General features: G+C 30.0%; 1 protein-coding gene and 2 non-coding genes across 4 annotated transcripts; 2 read left to right on the forward strand and 1 right to left on the reverse strand.

Annotated features, from left to right (window-relative positions):
• Nucleotides 1–4357: 4357 nt before the first annotated feature.
• On the reverse strand, nt 4358–4476 carry LOC126839953 (5S ribosomal RNA). Its single transcript, XR_007685999.1, has one exon. It is a non-coding gene; the product is annotated as a 5S ribosomal RNA (ribosomal RNA).
• Nucleotides 4477–9589: 5113 nt separating this feature from the next.
• Trnad-guc (transfer RNA aspartic acid (anticodon GUC)) lies at nt 9590–9661 on the forward strand. The gene has a single exon. It is a non-coding gene; the product is annotated as a tRNA-Asp (tRNA).
• A 1241-nt stretch (nt 9662–10902) lies between these two features.
• LOC126839924 (UDP-glycosyltransferase UGT4-like) lies at nt 10903–15789 on the forward strand. Of its 2 annotated transcripts, XM_050575379.1 has the most exons (6): nt 10903–11082; nt 12857–13128; nt 13339–13928; nt 14010–14232; nt 14307–14526; nt 15487–15789. In XM_050575379.1, the coding sequence occupies exons 2-6, from the start codon at nt 12879–12881 to the stop codon at nt 15749–15751; spliced, it is 1548 nt and encodes a 515-aa protein (XP_050431336.1). In that variant the 5' UTR covers nt 10903–11082; nt 12857–12878; the 3' UTR covers nt 15752–15789. The 2 variants fall into 2 exon arrangements, with proteins under 2 accessions (XP_050431336.1, XP_050431337.1); XM_050575380.1 differs by lacking the exon at nt 10903–11082 and having other exon boundaries at nt 13106–13217.
• Nucleotides 15790–19321: the final 3532 nt, after the last annotated feature.

Below are 19321 nucleotides of genomic sequence, written 5' to 3' on the forward strand. Positions count from 1 at the left end.
TAACGAATATTCCTTAACTCTTTGACAGGCAAGAAATGTCACAAAAAAAGACCCTTAAACGGACAAGCAAAAAATGTTAAAATCAGAAAAACCAATAAATACAAATATACGATACAGCTATACAAGTGAGGAATCGAAATAATAAAAAATCACAATGCTTGAACCAACGCCAAAAAAATATATATATATATTAGAGGTTATCTACTTTAATCGCCACCCCTAAAGGGCCATATCCAAAGTAGTTATTATATTAACCACCGTCCCTAAAAGAGTTAATTGTAAAATAAAACTAATGTGCGCAGTGTATAGAGCTAACAGAAAATAACTAGGAATGAAAAAATATTCTTAAAGAAGTTCCAACGATAAAATTTGCTCAATAATTTCGCGGTCGACAATTTGTTTTTTTTTTACGGATGCAAAATATTAAAACTAACACTATTAAAAATATAAAACATTACCTTTATAGTGTTTTTATTAATATTTGCAGATTTGCTTTGAAGCTATTGGTCACGTAGATATTTAGATTGGTAATTTTGTTTAGTATGACATGACAAACAATTCCATTACTGTACAAATGGATTGTTATTCCCACAATGCTACACTCAATTATTGCAGTTTACATAATTATTTTATACGTTGAAATCTTTTAGTTAAGATTAAAAATGTTCGGTCATTATTTTTCAAATCGAATTCGCGTATTATTTACAATACGACACACATGGTTCTAATTTTATTATCATAGATGTTTTTAGTACCTATATACATTAAAAATATCATCAAAATTTTATTACATATCGCGTACCTATATTATGTTTTTTGCTTCGAGATTTTTATAACAGATTATGAGTGTGTATATTATTTAATCATAATCATAGCAACCAACTGTTGTTATAATGGCCTATATTACAAACATGACGTTCAATTTGGATAATATAATTCCATTGTTTTCGTACCAACAAAAAAATTGTGGGAATTGTCATTTAAATGAAAAATTACATTTTATAATGGAGCTAACGTCCTCAAAATATATAGTGTCGATAGTGAAATTATCACATTCAGATTTGACATAAGACAAAATCGTAAACAAAATATTTTCTCGGTTCCGAAGCTAAAATGATGTAAACGGAATCCAGTGTATTTAAAATATATTGAAGGAGTAAACAGACAACAGTGCGATTAAATTATATAATTTTAACGGAACTATTGGAAAAGCCAACGAAATATGTTCAGATAAATTTTCAGATATTTGTACTAAGTACTCGTAGGTTACTACCGGATATCGTTATAAGAGTGTACGTGCGGTATAGCTAATAAGAAGAATTTCCAAATTTATTTCCGTCCAGAGTACCGAGATGGCTTTCACGAAAACAATCCAAGCTTATCTAACACAAGAGCACTTCGGCATAAAGACGATTTGACCGAAAGTCTTTCTTTTACGTGGATTCTAGTTTAAGCGAGTAGCTCAAAACCGTAAGTAATTAAATACAAGCAAAAATGTTTTTCATTCTACCTAATGCTCGGCGTATTCGTTTTTTTTTTTAAGTATTCTGTTCTCGTCAAACGCTTTGTTGTATACTCAACCGGGAACATCCTGTACAATATTTTGTGACCTATGGTGGACGTGCGTTGAGGGTAAAAGGGATGTACTGCGCCCTCTGTTTTATGCGGCGTCGCATAGAGAAGAAGTCCTCTCCGTCGGTTTTGCGCACAACACACTACACACACAATTAGCACTTTAGTTCCGGCTCCGGGTCGACCTCTAATGTTTTCCCTTTATTCGCGACCAGCAACATGGAGAGCACAGTTATGATCGTTTTTGTAATTTGTTAATTATTTTTTTCTTACCACTTATGCCGTCGTTTTGGCGCAAAAACGTGTGGAGGGCCAGGGTTGTGTGGAACTGGGTTGCGTACACCGGGGGTGAGTATGCATGATAATTATTATATTAACAAAACGAAAACGTTTGTTACACTAAGAACTTTAAATTAAAACATAAAAACAAATAATGTATTATTAGGATACATGAAAATAACATACTATTATTTATAACTTATTCACAAATCTTATTATCAATATAATTGCAGATTAATTTGCATAAGTTGCAAATATAACATATAGAATTTATAGCCATTTAAAATTTTACACTGAATGTGATAAAATCACTTTCAAATAAATGCTTCGATGCAAATCTGTAATTACCGAACTATAAATATCGACATAAGTATTGTATCTAATGACATGTGCTAAAACATGTATTTTTAGTATTAGAGCGAATACGATTAGGGTTGATCGTCCGGCTATAATAATTTATAGCCGTTATTACTCAATATATTGTTATTAACAATATTATAAAAATATTTTCAAATACCCGTTGACTGTGATATAGCAAACTACCAATAACTACGGTAGAAGTATTATTTTATTTTTTTTTTTTTTGGGGGGGGGGGTTTTCCTTAAGACGATTTTTGAGAAAATTGTATATATTATAGCTCCATACTACCTTCAGTCTATTTTCAACCATTAAGCCTTAAAACTTCACCTTAAAAGAGCGAAAAAAAGAAAAAGTTTCCACTCCTTTTCGGGGAAAGGATTTATGATTTTTTTTGGTTTGTCAACGTTTATCGATAGTACTACGTTTAAAGAATTTTTCATGCAAATTTGTAACTAATTTGGACTATTTTCAAAAATATTATAGAGTGCCGTAATCTTAAGTAGAAAAGTATTTAATTTTTTTAGGCGATTTTCACAATTTCTGAGACGAAGGGGTGGATTTTTTAAATTGTTGACCCCATATATCTGATCAATAGAGTTATTATATATATAGAAATCAGTTCAGCGGTTAAAAAGATATCTTGGATCCAGTTATAAAGATAAAAACACATCATTGCAAAAACGACACCTTCTCAACTCAGCGTCGTAGCTAATATTACAATTTAAAATAACCTAAAAGTCAGTCTGATTATTCTAATTTGAAATGTAATCTAAATATATACCTATAATTATGTATGTTTATTATATTATATAAACATTATTTAATCACTCAGTGAAGCGCCTAGGTGTCCTAGTGCCCTAGTGTAAAACTAAATAATATGATGCATTCCGCACTTGAAATTTAAATCACAGTTTTCGACAAATGACCATAGAGGAATCGTTTCCACATTGCTTCTCTAAACTTCTCTAAAATGTATAACTACTGACTACGCTGATATACTACGTGTATGAGTGACTGTTTTTGTATGAATATTTAACATTATCATGAAATCCTATACTTGGACGACTTTTTATTAGTAAAAAACACTTTAAACACGCATGTATGAATATTTGTGTAAATGTAAATATATTCAGGCGTAGACAGAGAACATTGGCTACCATACTACTTATACGAGTGATTGTTTATGTATGAATATTTTATCATTATCATTAATACTGTAGTTGGACGGATTTATATTCGCAAAAACCCCTTTGAACGGTACATGAATGTTTGTTTGTATAATTGTGTAAAAGTAAATATAATTTAGACCGAGAACAGGGGGCTTTACAACCCATTGATATTTTTAGGGTGAAATAAAAAATTGTTTAAGACAAACAGCTATATGTTAGCATCCTTATTTACTTAAAATACAAAAACCTAATTTAACTTAGAGCAAGGGATGCTGTAGTAACACAGCCCTAAATATTTAGAGTACGCATTCGAGACTTAAATAGACATTAAAATATCAATACTCAAATACTATTTCCAAAGTAACTTGTAAGACTGATCGGGTTTTTTTATTAGTTTTTTTTTTAGATAGTAGGTACACGCGATAATCAAACACATTTATCAATTCTATACAATCAGTTTTGGTGTTGAAGTGGTCACGTTAATTAATCATAATAACATAATAATACATATTATTTTGATTTTTGTAAATAAATCATAATTTTAAGCAATATTATTAAATTTAAACTATTTTTTTTTTTGGCAAAGACATTTTTTTAGAGCTGTGATAAATTTATTTGAAAATATTTTAAAGAACTTGTTCTTTAGCAACCGGTGCCCTCTAAAATGTCCTCCCCTTCAAAATTTTGTTTCTGACTTCAACCTAAACGCCACAATTACATTCTATGTAACGTAATTTCGTTGTGTTGACCGAAACAGTATATTATGTCGGTGTTAGGTGTAGCGTATGAAATCGCTAAAAAGTCTGGTGCCCAAGTGTGTGAGTACTCCCCAACACACCCGTTATTTATACCACTGTAATCACATTTAATTCCCAATCATAACACTTATTCCAAGAAAATAAAAAATAAAAACTAAAAATAGTAGCAGAATTAAGACACAAAAATTGATGCATTTATTTTTTTGAAAAAATTAAAATGCCAACGGCACGCAGTGTTCCCAAGCGGTCACCCATCCAAGTACTAACTACGCCCGACGTTGCTTAACTTCAGTGATCGGACGAGAACTGGTGTGTTCAACGTGGTATGGTCGTTGGCGACAGCATTGACATTTTTGTAACTATATAATGTACCTTCGTCATATTTTTGTAGTAATCAGCTGACAGCTTGGTCGTTGCAATATTGAAAACCATATGTTCAGTTTTATTCAAATCCAACTATAAAAACTCGTAAAATCATGTAAATATGTTTTAATAACTAAATATTACATTACTTCATTATTTGGGATTTATTGATTTTTCAAATATTTTTGATAGAGACAGTGATAACGATATTGGTTTATAATGGCTACAGTCTAGTAATTATAATTACCGACTGAAATAATAGATAATAACTACTGAACAATTATATATTTCCCGTTTTGTGTATAGGAATGAAGACATTGGGCACTTACCTGAAGATAATGATAAATTAAATACCTACAACTTTTATACTTTTCATTGTTAAGTACAACTGTTTAACAGTATAAAGTTAGAAATATCTTCTACTAGTTTGATCTAGTATTTCTAAACAAAACTATGGGCGTATAAGATATTCCTAACACAATTATACCATTTTTAATTAATGATAAATAAAAATGGGATTATCTAATCTGTTTTTAAATGTTCACTTAGTTAAAATAGAGTTAACCTGACCGCTCGATATCCAACCTTTTAATTTCTGATTTGATAATTTTATTATATACATATTAGTGGAATTGGAAATAGCCTCATTAATATGTCCATAGCTACGTCTATATCATTTAAATTTTCACAACTTGACCAATCTTAAGTAAATATTAACATACCTAAATCAGTCTTATTATAACTTAATAAACTTTTTGTGGGCAAAAAGAGCTTTAATAGCAGATCTCGATGAGAACGAGATAAGAGATAAATAAATATGATGAGATGCTGCAACTTGCAATTGTATCTATTTATTTTATAATATGTATTATTTCTATTTTTTTTTTATAATATAAGAAAAGTATACATTTCTTAATAAATGGAATGTAGACAGTTTTTGTGTGGTATTAAAACTTTAAGTTCATCGTAGAGACTTGGTTATCGCTAAGTAAATGGACATGTTAAATGAATAAGTACATAGAATAATAAAATATGGGCTATGCAATCTTCTAACAAGTATGGACATTTTCATATCAAGAGATAATTGTAAATTTGCAAATTTATATTGACCAAAAATTGAATCATATTTTTAAATCATATAAATAACATATTGTTTAGTTTGGTTACTTTAATAAAAATATATACCCAGAGTAGCTTAATATAAACTAATTTCTGTAAAATATTAAGTGAATAATAATTATTTTAAAAACCTATTAATAGATTATAAATCACATTCAGTCCTGCAAGTATTTTAATACAGACATTTAAATTACATTATTTGGTATTGAATACTATTTTTGATAATTCGTTATTAATTATTTAATTATTATATATATAATTTGTATGGTACGGGATACTATTAAGTTAGTTTTCCTTTTTTTTTTAATTCAGTAAGACAACCAGTCTGATTTGATAATCTCACCAACATAAAAGCAAGATTGCATTAAATTACATTATATATTTATTAAATATGACGTTTATACGATTATGACCCTAGTTTGATCATTTTTATTAATATAACAGAATTGTTTAATCTAGTTTACAATAATTTTATATTATGCAATATTCTTATTATCTACCTATTATCCCATGCAAAAGGGCTGTACAACAATTTTTTTTCTCATCACAAGTCTTTATCCGGCAATAGGTTCACTTTGGACTATAAATTTATAATGTATATATTGATTTGTGTAGAAACTTGAAAATTAAATATGAGTTTTATTCTAGTTATTCACGCGTTATCATTTTTTGGAAGAACTACCCCCAACTCGTGTGTATGTGCCGTGTGACATAAATAATACGAACACAATGTTATAATGTATGTTTTTCATACGGAATTACTAATTAGTCGTGATTCATTTATATAAAAGTTTTTCAGCCGAGGCTGCAACCACGAAAGAGCATTTTCATGTATCGTTGAAGTACCGAATAAATTTAGAGTAGTGGTGGAATTATAGATAATGATATAGTATATTAAAACATCAAGTTTCTGACTAATATCGTAGTGTTTAATATCTGGCTTAGAACAATTCATAAAGAATTCGGGCCCTTAAACTATTTTGAATTTATCATTTAGTTCTAATTTAAACGTTGAACGTACAAAATATCTCTTATCTCCTACCCCCTATCTCCCACCCTCTATCTCCTACCCCTATCTTCCGTGTGACAACGCTTTTTTCGGTTGTGTGCCAGAGCTAAGCCATGAAAATGTCAATATGATTATAAATTAGCATCTTCTGATGCCTGATATCTACTATATAAATGTCTTGTTGGCACTAGACTTGTTAGCATTTGCATTTTGCTATATATCTATATTGATTATTGATAACTACATAATATCTATTATAGCCCTGTAACTCTAGGCAGAGGCCTGTAACATTTCGTATTGTTTTTCAACTCTGTATCCCTGTGGGTTTTCCTAAAAGGTGGAATATCACTGGACATTTTTTTTTCTTTTATAATTTTAATGGTCAACATTATATTGTTTAAAGTGGCAGGAACTTCTCTGAACTTGAGACTATGACCTATGATTGACTGGCACCACAACACCACATTACAGGTTTAGCAGAGTTCGATTACTTACGTACCTCCTACGAAGCGTTTGTTAGTATTAGCATAGTTTACTAATTCATTAAGTAAATCCGAAGGTTAACAATGACAGTTTTAATATCTGGATCAAAAAAACTCATACAGGGGTCAACTGGAAAAGTGGCTAGATTCGCGAGGGTAGAGTGGGATTAACGTCCGGGAGTAGACCCGAAGGCCTAGTTCACACGTCTTGAAACGTACAGTGTGAGAGAATATAGTTTAGTGTAAGGTATAGAGGAACAGAAAAAAAAACGAATTTATTGTAGATAAGTCCTTTGTGCCAAACGATAACGAACGCCTAAGCTATTTATCAAGGCACCTGTAAAAAAGTATTTTTTTAGTGTGGAGGCAATATTATCTGTAGTTCTGTGTACTTAATGAACATCTGAATGGTTATTTCTAAAACCTAATTGGGTACTTGGAAAAGTTTTTATATCGGTTAAAATTGGTGAAATTATTGTCTTGATCCCAAATGTATATTTTAATTTCGTAATTCATTTTAGTAATTTTAAACTATTTTTTTTTTTTTTTTGTACAGAGATAATATACTCCTCAGTATATTACGGGGGCCACTTGGCCAGAAGTCTATTTCGAAGGTATTTTCCTCGAAATTACAATAATAATTATACGCCAGAACACCGTGTGAACGTGCAATACTATTCACCGCCTTTGGCCGTCAACAGACGGCCATTATGGTTACGTCCTACCATCATCAGACGTCCGGGATGTTAAAAAGTAAGTATAAAATTCAACTAGAAAAAAATAACGTCCCCTAACTGTTACGTACACAGTGTTATGGATTATATTTTATTGCCGAGTGGTGACTAGTTTCGGTTTTTCACCATGATTTTTTCATTTTAAATAAACTTGTTATGTGAGTTTCACGTGTTGTTAATTTTAATCGTATGATGGTAAAACATCGAAATCATTAATTACCAATAAAACATTTTTAACACTCTATGTTATTACGTAATAATTATTATATGTATTTGAAAAGCGCCAGTTGTCACATAACATCGAACAAATTTTGATAATAAGGCGCCTAAAACACAAGGGGTATAAGTGACAATTTATTGATTTCGAAAAGTTTACATCCATATGGCGTTTTCGTTTGGGGACTAGGTGATTTGCTACCAGATCGCAGCAAATGATGAATAATTCAATTATATAAATACCACCAAATAAAATGGACAATTTGTAGTTTAGCTGTGGAATTAACTAATATTTTTTTACTTATACCCCTTGTGTTCTGGCGCCTCAATTGTTATTTTTTTTTTTTTTTTGTATATAGGTATATATAAAATATGGAGTCATTGAAGTTTTGAACTGGAACGCCAATATGACAAGAATATTTTATTGTAGTTCAATTAGATACATGTAGCCAAAATGTCTAAAACAATATATATAATTATGCAATTTAAAATATAATATCCACACAGCACACTATACTTTATACACAGAGCGTATTACTTACTAAACAAACAAATTAAAATAATAATAATGAATAATCTGTATAATATTAAAAATATCGAATATTCAATATATTAATAAATTATCGTTTTTATTGCTAGTTAATGTTTTTTTTTTGTAGCTATCTAATGACATAAGTAACGACTTGATATTTTGTAGAATTTAAATAATTACCTAATGCACTAACATATTATTATATTATTTACTCTGATATTTACATTAAAATAAACAAATTAACCTAAGAACGCACAAATTATGTTAATTTTTTTACTAAACATCTATTATTTTTATTTAAAAGTCTCCTGAATAAACATAGTACCTAGATAGTGTGAATGTTGTAATCTGTCGAGGAGATATGAAAAACAGACTTATAACTTTGACCTTTGCGGTCACAATACATTGTATGTGAACAAAGATTATATTGGTTATATCACTATAAAAATATACACATTTTATCTCCATAATTATTGTCTTACTTAATTTAGAAATTTTAGTATAATTTTTTTTTAAGAATTAATTTTTTTTTTATAAGCAAAATATTGAATAAGCAATTATTCACGCATTGCAAATAGTACATGGTAATTAAAAATATTTCAAAGATATGAACAGACAACAGTGTTCAGTAGAATATTTAAAATTCCCCTTTTAACCTTAACTCTGAATTCATAACGGCCAGTAAGTAGGTACCATTTTTATAATAGTTACCTAAAATCTATATATATATATAAATTATAATATATATAATTTATAGATGTTATGTACTAAGATATTTGATTTGATTAACATTCATATTTAAAATATAGGATAACCATAAAGCCATTAATACCAATAGAATAATTAGGTAATAAAAAACATAAAAGTGACTTACGATTATGAATTTTGATACACCTTGCGATAAAATAAAATAACATTACATAATATTGTATAAATGATTAATTAGGATGTAAAATTAAGTCAAAAGTCGTATTATTTAGCCTTTGTCTGTACAGTCCTCGGTAGTATAGTGGTAAGTATCCCCGCCTGTCACGCGGGAGACCGGGGTTCGATTCCCCGCCGGGGAGGAAACTTTTTGCATATTTAATCTCTTTTTTTGTAATTATTATTTTTCTAAATGACCGAATAATAAATAACCCACCAATCGTGAATCGGAGAGGGCATTATTTGATCGTTTGCACCAAGGCTTAATATTATTCAAAATTATTGATAACATATTATTGATGATATTAACGTTTTTTAATCATATTTACTAGTTAGACTGTGTGTGATATAGACGTATACATTTCCCCCTTATTGAAAACTACACATGTATAATTTAAATGTAAATTATTTAATTATTAGTAGCTATGATTTTGAACTGAAAAGTTTCGCGAGACGTGTAATTTTATTACAGTTTTTTATATTTTTTGCTTTTATAATTGTCTTGATTCTTGTATTTTTGTTCTTAATATTTCTGTATTTCTTGGAGTTATTTACTTTATTCGATTATTGATATCAATATTATTGGTGATCCATCCACCCATAATTGCTGGTTTTATTCTTCAGCATTGTAACTTTGCAAGATAATTTTGAAAATACCGGCTCGGGTTATTTTTGTAAAAAAAACTGCTACATCGCAATCGATTGATTTACACCAAAAAACAAATTCTGAACTAAAAAATGGTGGTTTAAAATAAATTATGTCAACTTTTTTAATAAAAATATCAAAAACCGGTTTTTTCAAAATATTAGGGGTAATTAATTTTGTAATATTTTTAAAATTTTACATCATATCTAACACCAATTTTCATTCTAGTGAGAAAGGTCATATTAATTCGATTATCAATTAATTTTGTAGCAAAATCTTTTTCAATATTTTTACCCGTATTTTTTTATTTTTTGCAGTTTATTTTTAGTTTAGCTGTACTATTTTTTTTTTTTTTGAACATTTTGTCAAAAAAAATTATATTATTATCTTATGTTCGATATTATTTGTATGAAATAAAACGTGCATAATAATTTAGCCTCTTAATTAAAACATAAAAATAAATTTAAAATTTGTTTAACAGTTTGCTGTACTAATATTAAAAATGTATTTTTAATTAATTTAATAAGTCAGCAGTTATAGTATAAAATTAATAATTATAAATCAAAATATGTACCTTCAAAAAACGGAAATTGTAGTCTAAAATTAACACTATAAATAATTGTCGAATAAAAATATTATAGTTTACATAGCCAACTTGACGTCAATAAACTTGACGGGCATATCAGTACTTCTATCAGTATTCAGTCCGATTCAGTTGGTGGGAGTAGAACCGATTACATACTGTTTTTGGATAGAACAACAACGACTTCGGTTCTCGACGGACTAGTGTCTAGTTTAAGTATAGACCAGGACAATCGGCCGATATTATCTTGGTCTCCATTCGATAAGCTGTTTTGTTGCCAATTCAATACAAACGCCGAGCATTCGTTCAAGCAGACGCATATGTCCAGCAATAGTGTAAGTAAACAAATCGAAACTAACAAAAAAAACCTACTTTTTTTCTCAATTACAAGTATTGAATTATTATTATTACGTTATAGTGCCTAGTGGTTTCCATAGGCGGAAATCTGGGGGTGCTTGTTAGGACCAAGTCCCCCCCAAAAGTTTAAAGTAGAGGTCTTAGCTCTTTTTGGTAATTTTTAATTTGACTACTTTTAAAATGTTCAAGAATAATTATTTTTATGTGTCCATGTTTGCCCACCGACCGAGCAACACGTGTACCTCGAATGCGTTTTTATCAAGCTTTCCGATAGCACACCAATTACTATGCCGATGTAAATGACGTCGGTATTATGATTATTTATTACACTTGACCACAGATATATACCACTTGAAAATCTTATAAATATTAAATACTATTACAATATAAAGATTTGTACCTAAGTAAAATTTGTTGATAAAAAAATATAAAAAAAAACTCTAACTTTGTCTATAAAATGCTTTCGGATTCCGGTTTTCGAAATTCAACAAATCCAAAAGCAGTTTATCTTTTTGTAATGTTTTATTTTTACATATTTATCAAAAAAAAAGCTTTATATTGTAAAATGATTTAACACTTATATAATTTTTAAGTCGCTTAAATAGCTTTTTTTTGTGAAAATCCGAATTTTCGGATTTTTATCACTAATATGTACATATTATTCTATATTATACATTTAAACGTATTCTCAAATTTAAGTCAGTTATTGAGCTATCTAAGTTAATATTATTTATATCTGTGTACTTTACTAAGTATCAAAATGAATAACAATAAAACGGACAAACCGCACAACACTCAACACACTGCTCTCATCTAGAACTAATTCATCTACTTGACTAAATAAAATCAAACTACAACAATCTCATAATTTTTAGTTAGTTTATTAAAAAAAAAAATCCACATTAATTATCTTAACTTATAAAAATATTACATAAAATATTCCTTTTCTTAAATCCGAGGTTCAACTTTATAAATTTCAGTTATATTTTGATTGAAATGTAAGTTTTGAAAAATAAGTATAAAGTTGTGATCTTTGTGCACAACTTTGTATCAACTAAGGTCTGTCTTGTTTTCAAACAATTTTAAGTTGTACCAATTTTAATGACTTAATAAGTAATTATTAGGCAATTAAGTCTAATTGAAACAGTTAATTTTATTGAATTATTTGCGGTTACTTATTTTATTATTAAAACTCTAAGTTAAGTTTTAGGTAGCATTTATTGTTAATTTAAAATAGCTTTTAACCTTTAATACACAACTACTTAGCAGTGACGGTGATTTTGGGTTCTATTTATTTTTCTGAGATGTGCAACGAACATTTTTTTAGTAATTGTTTATCCGTAAAAACTCTTATTTTAATTAAATTCTAATAGTTGTTCTTTAGAAAATAATAATGATTTATAATAGTTATGTACCTGCTAATGCATTTTTTCGACCATTTTTGACGTCAGATTACCAGGTATATTTTTCGACAATTTCTTTGGAGGATATTACCGGGTTATTATCAGGTTATTGTCGGGTATTTATAAAAAATAATCGCGATAAATAGAGTGGAGGATAGAATATTGTAAATATAAGGAGAGGAGAAGAAGGAGGGGATATTTTCGAAATTCGATTAACTATGATTTGGTTATATCGTCATCTAAGCCCAAAAACATATCTATGATTCAATGTTTTTCCGTGTAGCTGAGAAAATACATTTTATAGTAAACATTTTTAATGTTGTTATTTTTTCAATATTCTATTTTGCAGTGGAATCAAACCTGGGAGCGTTATGAATATCATACGGTTGTCATGGATCTCTATGGTCCCTTTACTGGTGGTGTTCACATCAACCAGAGCGGCTAACATACTGGTTTTTGCGCCGATGCCAACGAAAAGCCATTTTGGAGGCTTCCAACCGTTGTTCGAAGAACTTGCCGTCCGAGGACATAACGTAACGGTGGTCAGTGCGTTCCCATCGAAAAAGACCATTGCAAATTACACAGACATAGTGTACCACATCAGTGGCAAACATCTGAGAGGTATATTATAGTAATGTTGTGTTAAAGTCGGAGATAGGATAAAACGTGTCGACGAAATGACAACGGAAGGTATCAAAGTAAATGTATAGGTGCGTTATGATTTACACGTGTAGCCACATATTTTATGTCGTGTCGACTACCCACCTCTGGGTTTATAGTATTGCTCGAAATCGACAGTAAACAATTATTGCGGCATTATTGTGTGTTTAGAGTTGGACCCTATGGAATTGGCCAAAATGAACTTCCTAACAGCAGTGCCGACGATGTGGTATTTGGGAACTACAATCGCCCGGGAAACGCTGCCAAATGCCGTTGTACAAGACTTCATACTGTCCGACGACCGGCACTTCAATTTAGTTCTGGTATTTGCATTTTGCCAGGAATACAGCGTGGCTTTGGGCCACAAGTACAACGCCCCGGTTATCAACTTGGGTGTTTCTATGTTGTGGCCGTCCAACAGCAAGTGGATCGGCGAACCGTCGACGTTTTCCTACATAATGGATCCCAGGAGTGGCGCCACAGAACAGGCATCGTTTTTTGAAAGGTTCAAGAACACCGTGCTGGGTGTGTTTCAACTGTACCTGGGCCGTTATTTCTACTTGCCACGGCAAACGAAAATAATGAACGAAAATTTCAAGTACAAGGGATGGGAAAACCGACCGCCCTTGGAGAGCATGCTGAAAAACGTTTCGTTGACTCTACTCAACACACACCACAGCATTGGTACTACGAGACCGTACATGCCATCAACGGTCGAAATAGGAGGTTTGCACGTGAAAAAACCAAACAAATTAACCGGCGTGAGTTATCTCTTTGAAAATGATTTTACTTAAAATAACAACAGTATCGCGAACCGACTAAAATTGAGTGTGTTCTAATAGGAATTTTTAGAATTTGTCGAGTCTTCCCAACATGGAGTAATATACTTCAGCTTCGGTACAATAGTGGATCCCTCGAAACTCCCGGAAGAGAAGATACGAGTGTTTATAGAGGTAATAAAAAAATTGAAACAAAAGGTCATGTGGAAATGGAATTCCGAACACCTTCCAAAGTTACCAGACCACGTAATGGTTAGCGATTGGTTCCCACAATCAGATATTTTGGGTAGGCAAATCATCATCAACAGTGCGTCACCCACTGACGATTTTTTTTTTTTTTTAGTTTGACTTTTTTTTCAGGGCATCCAAACGTTAAAATATTTATCACTCACGGTGGACTGCATAGCCTCGAAGAAGCTACGTATAATTCAAAACCAATTATCGGTATACCATTTTTCGGCGATCAACACATGAACATGTTGTTAGTAGAAAAAAACGGTGCAGGTAAAATGGTCGATTTCCATACTATGGACGAAGAGTCTCTTTTGAACACAATTAATGAAGTACTTGAAAATCCGATGTAAGTACTCGAAAATAGTGTATAAATTTAAAACCAACAATATTTTAATTAGCACGATATAAACCACATTAAAAGTAATACCGAAAAACCCATCCATGTAAAAAACTAAAGTAAAAAAGTAGTTAGAAAAAAATACCATACTAAATATCTATCACGGTATAAACCAGGCATCATGTAAAACTTAGCAAAATAAAAAACGATCCCAGTAAAAACCAAATTGATAAAAAACTAGTACAGTCTAAACTAGTTCAGTATAAACCAAAAACAGTACAAAGCAAGCATAGTCTTATCCAGCTCAATTCGTATGGAAATTATTTTTTAGGAATCTCCAAAGCATCTAGCTAACTATTTTTTTAAGCTTTTACCGACTGGTCGATTCTGTCTCATACTTACTTTTTGTAATCCAAAGATTCTATTTAAAGGGTTGTTACCATTTTTAATTGTACAACAACCTTCATAGGAGGTGCACTACACAATGCTATCTATCTACTATACTTGGCTTGAACTATGCTGACTTTATGCTAAACTTTAAAGATTTGGTAATAGTAATAAAACCGTTTCGTAGAAAACTTAATTTTGGCATTACCTACATCCTCTTAATCTGTTTAAATATAATGGTATCTACATTTATATTGTATGTAATAAAATAATTTGCCAAAAATTCCGGACCGGTATATTTTCATAACTTAGTTCAACAATTAAAAATGTTAAAAAATCAACTATATTATACTAAATTTCAAATTTGTATATCGAAAATAATGTGAAATCATATATTTTTTTTACGGCTTAGCAATTGTTAAATGTTTTGACTAAATAATGACTTTATATTTTTTTAAATGTATGTTTAATCGGCTACTGAATATAACTCACGCCACGTCTTTACTAAAGACTTAATCTCAACTTAGAAATTTGAGATTTTTGTTAATATATTAGTTCACTTGCTTTCTACGTTTGTTGCAGGTACCAAGAAAATTCTAATTTCCGAAACCAAGTATATAAAGATCAGCCAATGACTCCAATGGACCTAGCGGTTTACTGGATTGAATACGTTATAAGACATCAAGGAGCTCCACATTTGAGAAGTGAAAGTGTAGACTTGAACACAGCTCAGTATTTCCTACTAGATATATTATTGGTTTTCGTTACTTTTACATCCGTATTAGCGTATTTAATTGTTAAATTATTTAAATGTATATTTAAAACAAACGTAAACAAAAAAGTATAATATATTAATAATTTTTATTATTTATTGTTAATTGTTAATCAATTATATTTTTTATACATCGCTCAATAAGCGTATACAAGGCATACTAATTATTGATCTATTCGTCGACAATGCAGTATGATGTGTGATTTTCTTCCCAATTCTGAACGTTCAGTATTTTAAGGGTATTGTATGCGGTTTGTTTTTTTTTTTTTGGCGTTTTAGACCAAAAAAACAGACAAAATTTCGACTATTTAAAATGGTCCGATTTCAATCCTGTAAAGATATGCGAGTTTTTTGGTAACTTTCCTAGGTTATCTAGGAAACAGATTTTTAATTTTTTGCTAATTTTATGTAAAAAAATTGCAAATTTAATTTATTAAATTACAAGAAACTGACACTTTTAAATGAAAATCGGCATCCCACATAAAACATAGTAAACTAGCCAAAGACCGTAGATCTCTTTCCGGAATTGAAATTGGCCCATCCTATGTAGTGAACATTTTGTCTGGCTTTTTGGTCCAAAATATAGCAAAATGGATTTTACTCATAGAAACAATAATTTAAATTAAAAATAATACCTTGTAGCTTATGCCTACAAGTTATCCGGTAAATGAATTGACATGGTCGAAATCTATTAATACCTCTATTTTTTTTTTAAATATTGCCTATACAAAACTCCTTAAAAACAGACCGCATACCTACAATCCCCTTTAAATAAATCATCCAAAACCAATTGTACGACAAGAACTCGCCCTCGTACAATATGTATATAACATTGTATAGTCGCCGCTAAGATATCGCACCCTTGAGATAGGCTGTATTTGGTTTTAAAAATAATTGTATTTTTATTCATTGTAATGAGTAATGTAGATTTCACAAACCGCTAATGAATTTGCTCCAAACCCAGCTAAAGGCCCAACAAAAGTCCAAAACAGACCAAGTACATCATTATTTATTTATGGCATACCGTTTATATTACGTTGAAAAATATGTACATTTTTATGGTGTCTTTCATGAAAAAACTATTTTAACTTTTGTCTTGTTAAATACATTTTGTTTTGGATTTCTATCTACAGAATAGCTACATAAAGAAATCGCCCAGTAGTAAAAAAATATATCTCGGGTCTTTTATAAATTATAAGCAATGCTTTTCAGCTCCACGTCGAATTGAGTAGGATACTCGAAATGTGTTTGAAAAAGTAGGTGAACACATTTCAAAAAGTAACGTTATCGTTGTAAGTAGATGTATATTATGCTTAACAACGATCATTCAGCACGTTATTTGTTTAGGTTTTCAATGTAATTCAGACTGTTTATTAGAAATACGTCTTCTTTAAAGTAAATATATACTTAGCAATGTCGTATAAGCCGCTTAAAAAAAAAAAACTTGCGGCTTTAAGAATACTATATTGATATAAATCAACCGTGTTATTTGCTCAAGACACTTCGTACTCGGTGGTTATACGTCAAAAAATCGTTATGTAAGCAATTCGTTGGTCAATAAAGATAACAAACAAAAAAAGCGCCTACATTTATGTTTTGAGAAAATGTACGTCCTCTATGATTGAACTACAAAACATAGTCAATGTAGTTACCTATTTAATGGGTTTAATTATTAACTAGTTAATGGTTAAAACCGAATGCATATAAGTACATTGCAAAATAGGATTCAGTAATGTACATTGGATGTATATGCTGTTAAATCTGTTTTCGTCGTTACACGATTAAATTGTCGTTAAACGATTATAAGAGCTGGTTGATAAGAACATGTATTTTCGCAATGTTGGAACAATATTGGACAAGCTTGACCTCATTATATTTGTATTGTTATGTATATATCCGGTCATAAAAATCACCTGAAAATCATAAGACCAAATGTTGAATGCTCAAACATTCAAACATACGTATATAATACGAGCTTGTTGTAAATTTAAAATATACCTATTCTATAAGTATACGAATATCGATTTGTATATATATATATATATATATGATTTCATTGCAAGTAGTTATACTGAACATATGTACTATATACATTTAACTAATTGTATATTTAGTTATATACTAATTACATTGTACATATATATATATATATAATCACACGAAGCTAACTCAACTCATTGCTGTGTATCATAACTATCTAAAATAAAATGTATTGTTTGTATATTTGTGTGGATTATCATATAACTGCATATTGTAGTTAATGTATAATGATTTCCATACATACATTAGCCAATTTAGTTATTTTATAAAATAATTCATTTATGTACATTGTACATTAGCGGTAACACACAAATATATCACATATTATAATGCTACCTTGAACAGGTATCTATTACTGTATGTTTTAGGTAGTTAGCAGTTACATTTAATGATATAGTGTACTAAATCATTGTCGTCATAGACAAATAGTTTCTTGTAAAAAAAAAACACCATAAAAGATCTTGAGGTTACCGTGCAGATAAATTGTGTCTTACATACACGTGAACCAATCAACCATGGTAAGATCCATCAACCCTTGAACTAAGAATCTATAAAAAATCGTCTCTTCCGAACCTCTAAATAAGTGTAAAGTCCTCTTATGACATTTATTTACAACCCATATTTCAATATTTTTATGGTATATCAACACATTATATTTGTACTATTATTCAGTTAGATAATAAATAAAATCAATGATATTATTATGTCTGCTAAACAAAAATTACATTATATTAAGTCCGTTTTTATGGACATTTTGTTGAGGACTTTCCGCTGTGTTATTTGCAATATATCGACGATTAAGCGCACACATAACAAGTGCAATTCTAATAAAACATTGTGTTTTAGCTTCGACGCGGACGTAGAACCGTAGCTGTATACAGCTTTGTTCTTCGATGATGATCATATTAATACACCGTTATTATGATTAGCGGAAATGTTAATATAATAAAAATGGGAAAAATTATAAACGGGACGATGATTAATTTTGTAAAGGATGTACTCGTGTAGGTTTCATTTAGTCGTCGACTAAATATCTCTTTAAATATTTGTATATCTGTTTTGAAATGTTTTCTCTTCTCCCGTTCGGTCTGAACCGTTCTGTTGCTCGTAACGTTAGTTCTTGTAATCGTAAAAAATCGCTATTATATAATATATTATCCAAATGACTTTGAAGTTGGCTTAGTTGGCTTTTTAGTTGGCTCAGTCACGAAAAACAACACTAACATTGTTGTGAAATTATACCTTTTCAGTATTATTACACGACACTAAGATTTACAATTTTTTTCATACTAGACGGCAACAATTAATTTGCTTAAGACATAGTAATATATTGTAGTGTCGTTAAGGTACCAGTGTGTTCAACAAAGTACATATCTATAGCTTTTGCCGTTGACCTTTGAAGCCGATATCATAAAATAATGAAAAGAAAAAAAATACGATAACAATAAAATAATATTTTAATAATACATTTTAAAAATAAACAAAAAGTAAGTATAACAATAATCGATTTATTTGTATGTTATTTATTATGATAAAAATGTTCTGTTTTAAAATAGACCCTAACTGAAAAAAATTGAATTTGCCTGTGTCATTGCATTTGCGGGA

Source organism: Adelges cooleyi, unplaced genomic scaffold (assembly GCF_023614345.1).
Source record: "Adelges cooleyi isolate 19-005CV unplaced genomic scaffold, UGA_ACOO_1.1 ACOO_flye_CR_arks_rails_tigmint_CR_PRNA_31, whole genome shotgun sequence".
In the NCBI taxonomy this organism is placed as follows: Eukaryota; Metazoa; Arthropoda; class Insecta; order Hemiptera; family Adelgidae; genus Adelges; species Adelges cooleyi.

Bases quoted from the DNA above. Each gene is read 5' to 3' on its own strand.
- LOC126839924 (XM_050575379.1), top strand. From the start codon at position 12,879: ATGAATATCATACGGTTGTCATGGATCTCTATGGTCCCTTTACTGGTG. The intron at 13,129-13,338 runs GTATATTATAGT...TTGTGTGTTTAG, and splicing joins CAGTGGCAAACATCTGAGAG to AGTTGGACCCTATGGAATTG. The intron at 14,527-15,486 runs GTAAGTACTCGA...CGTTTGTTGCAG, and splicing joins GAAGTACTTGAAAATCCGAT to GTACCAAGAAAATTCTAATT.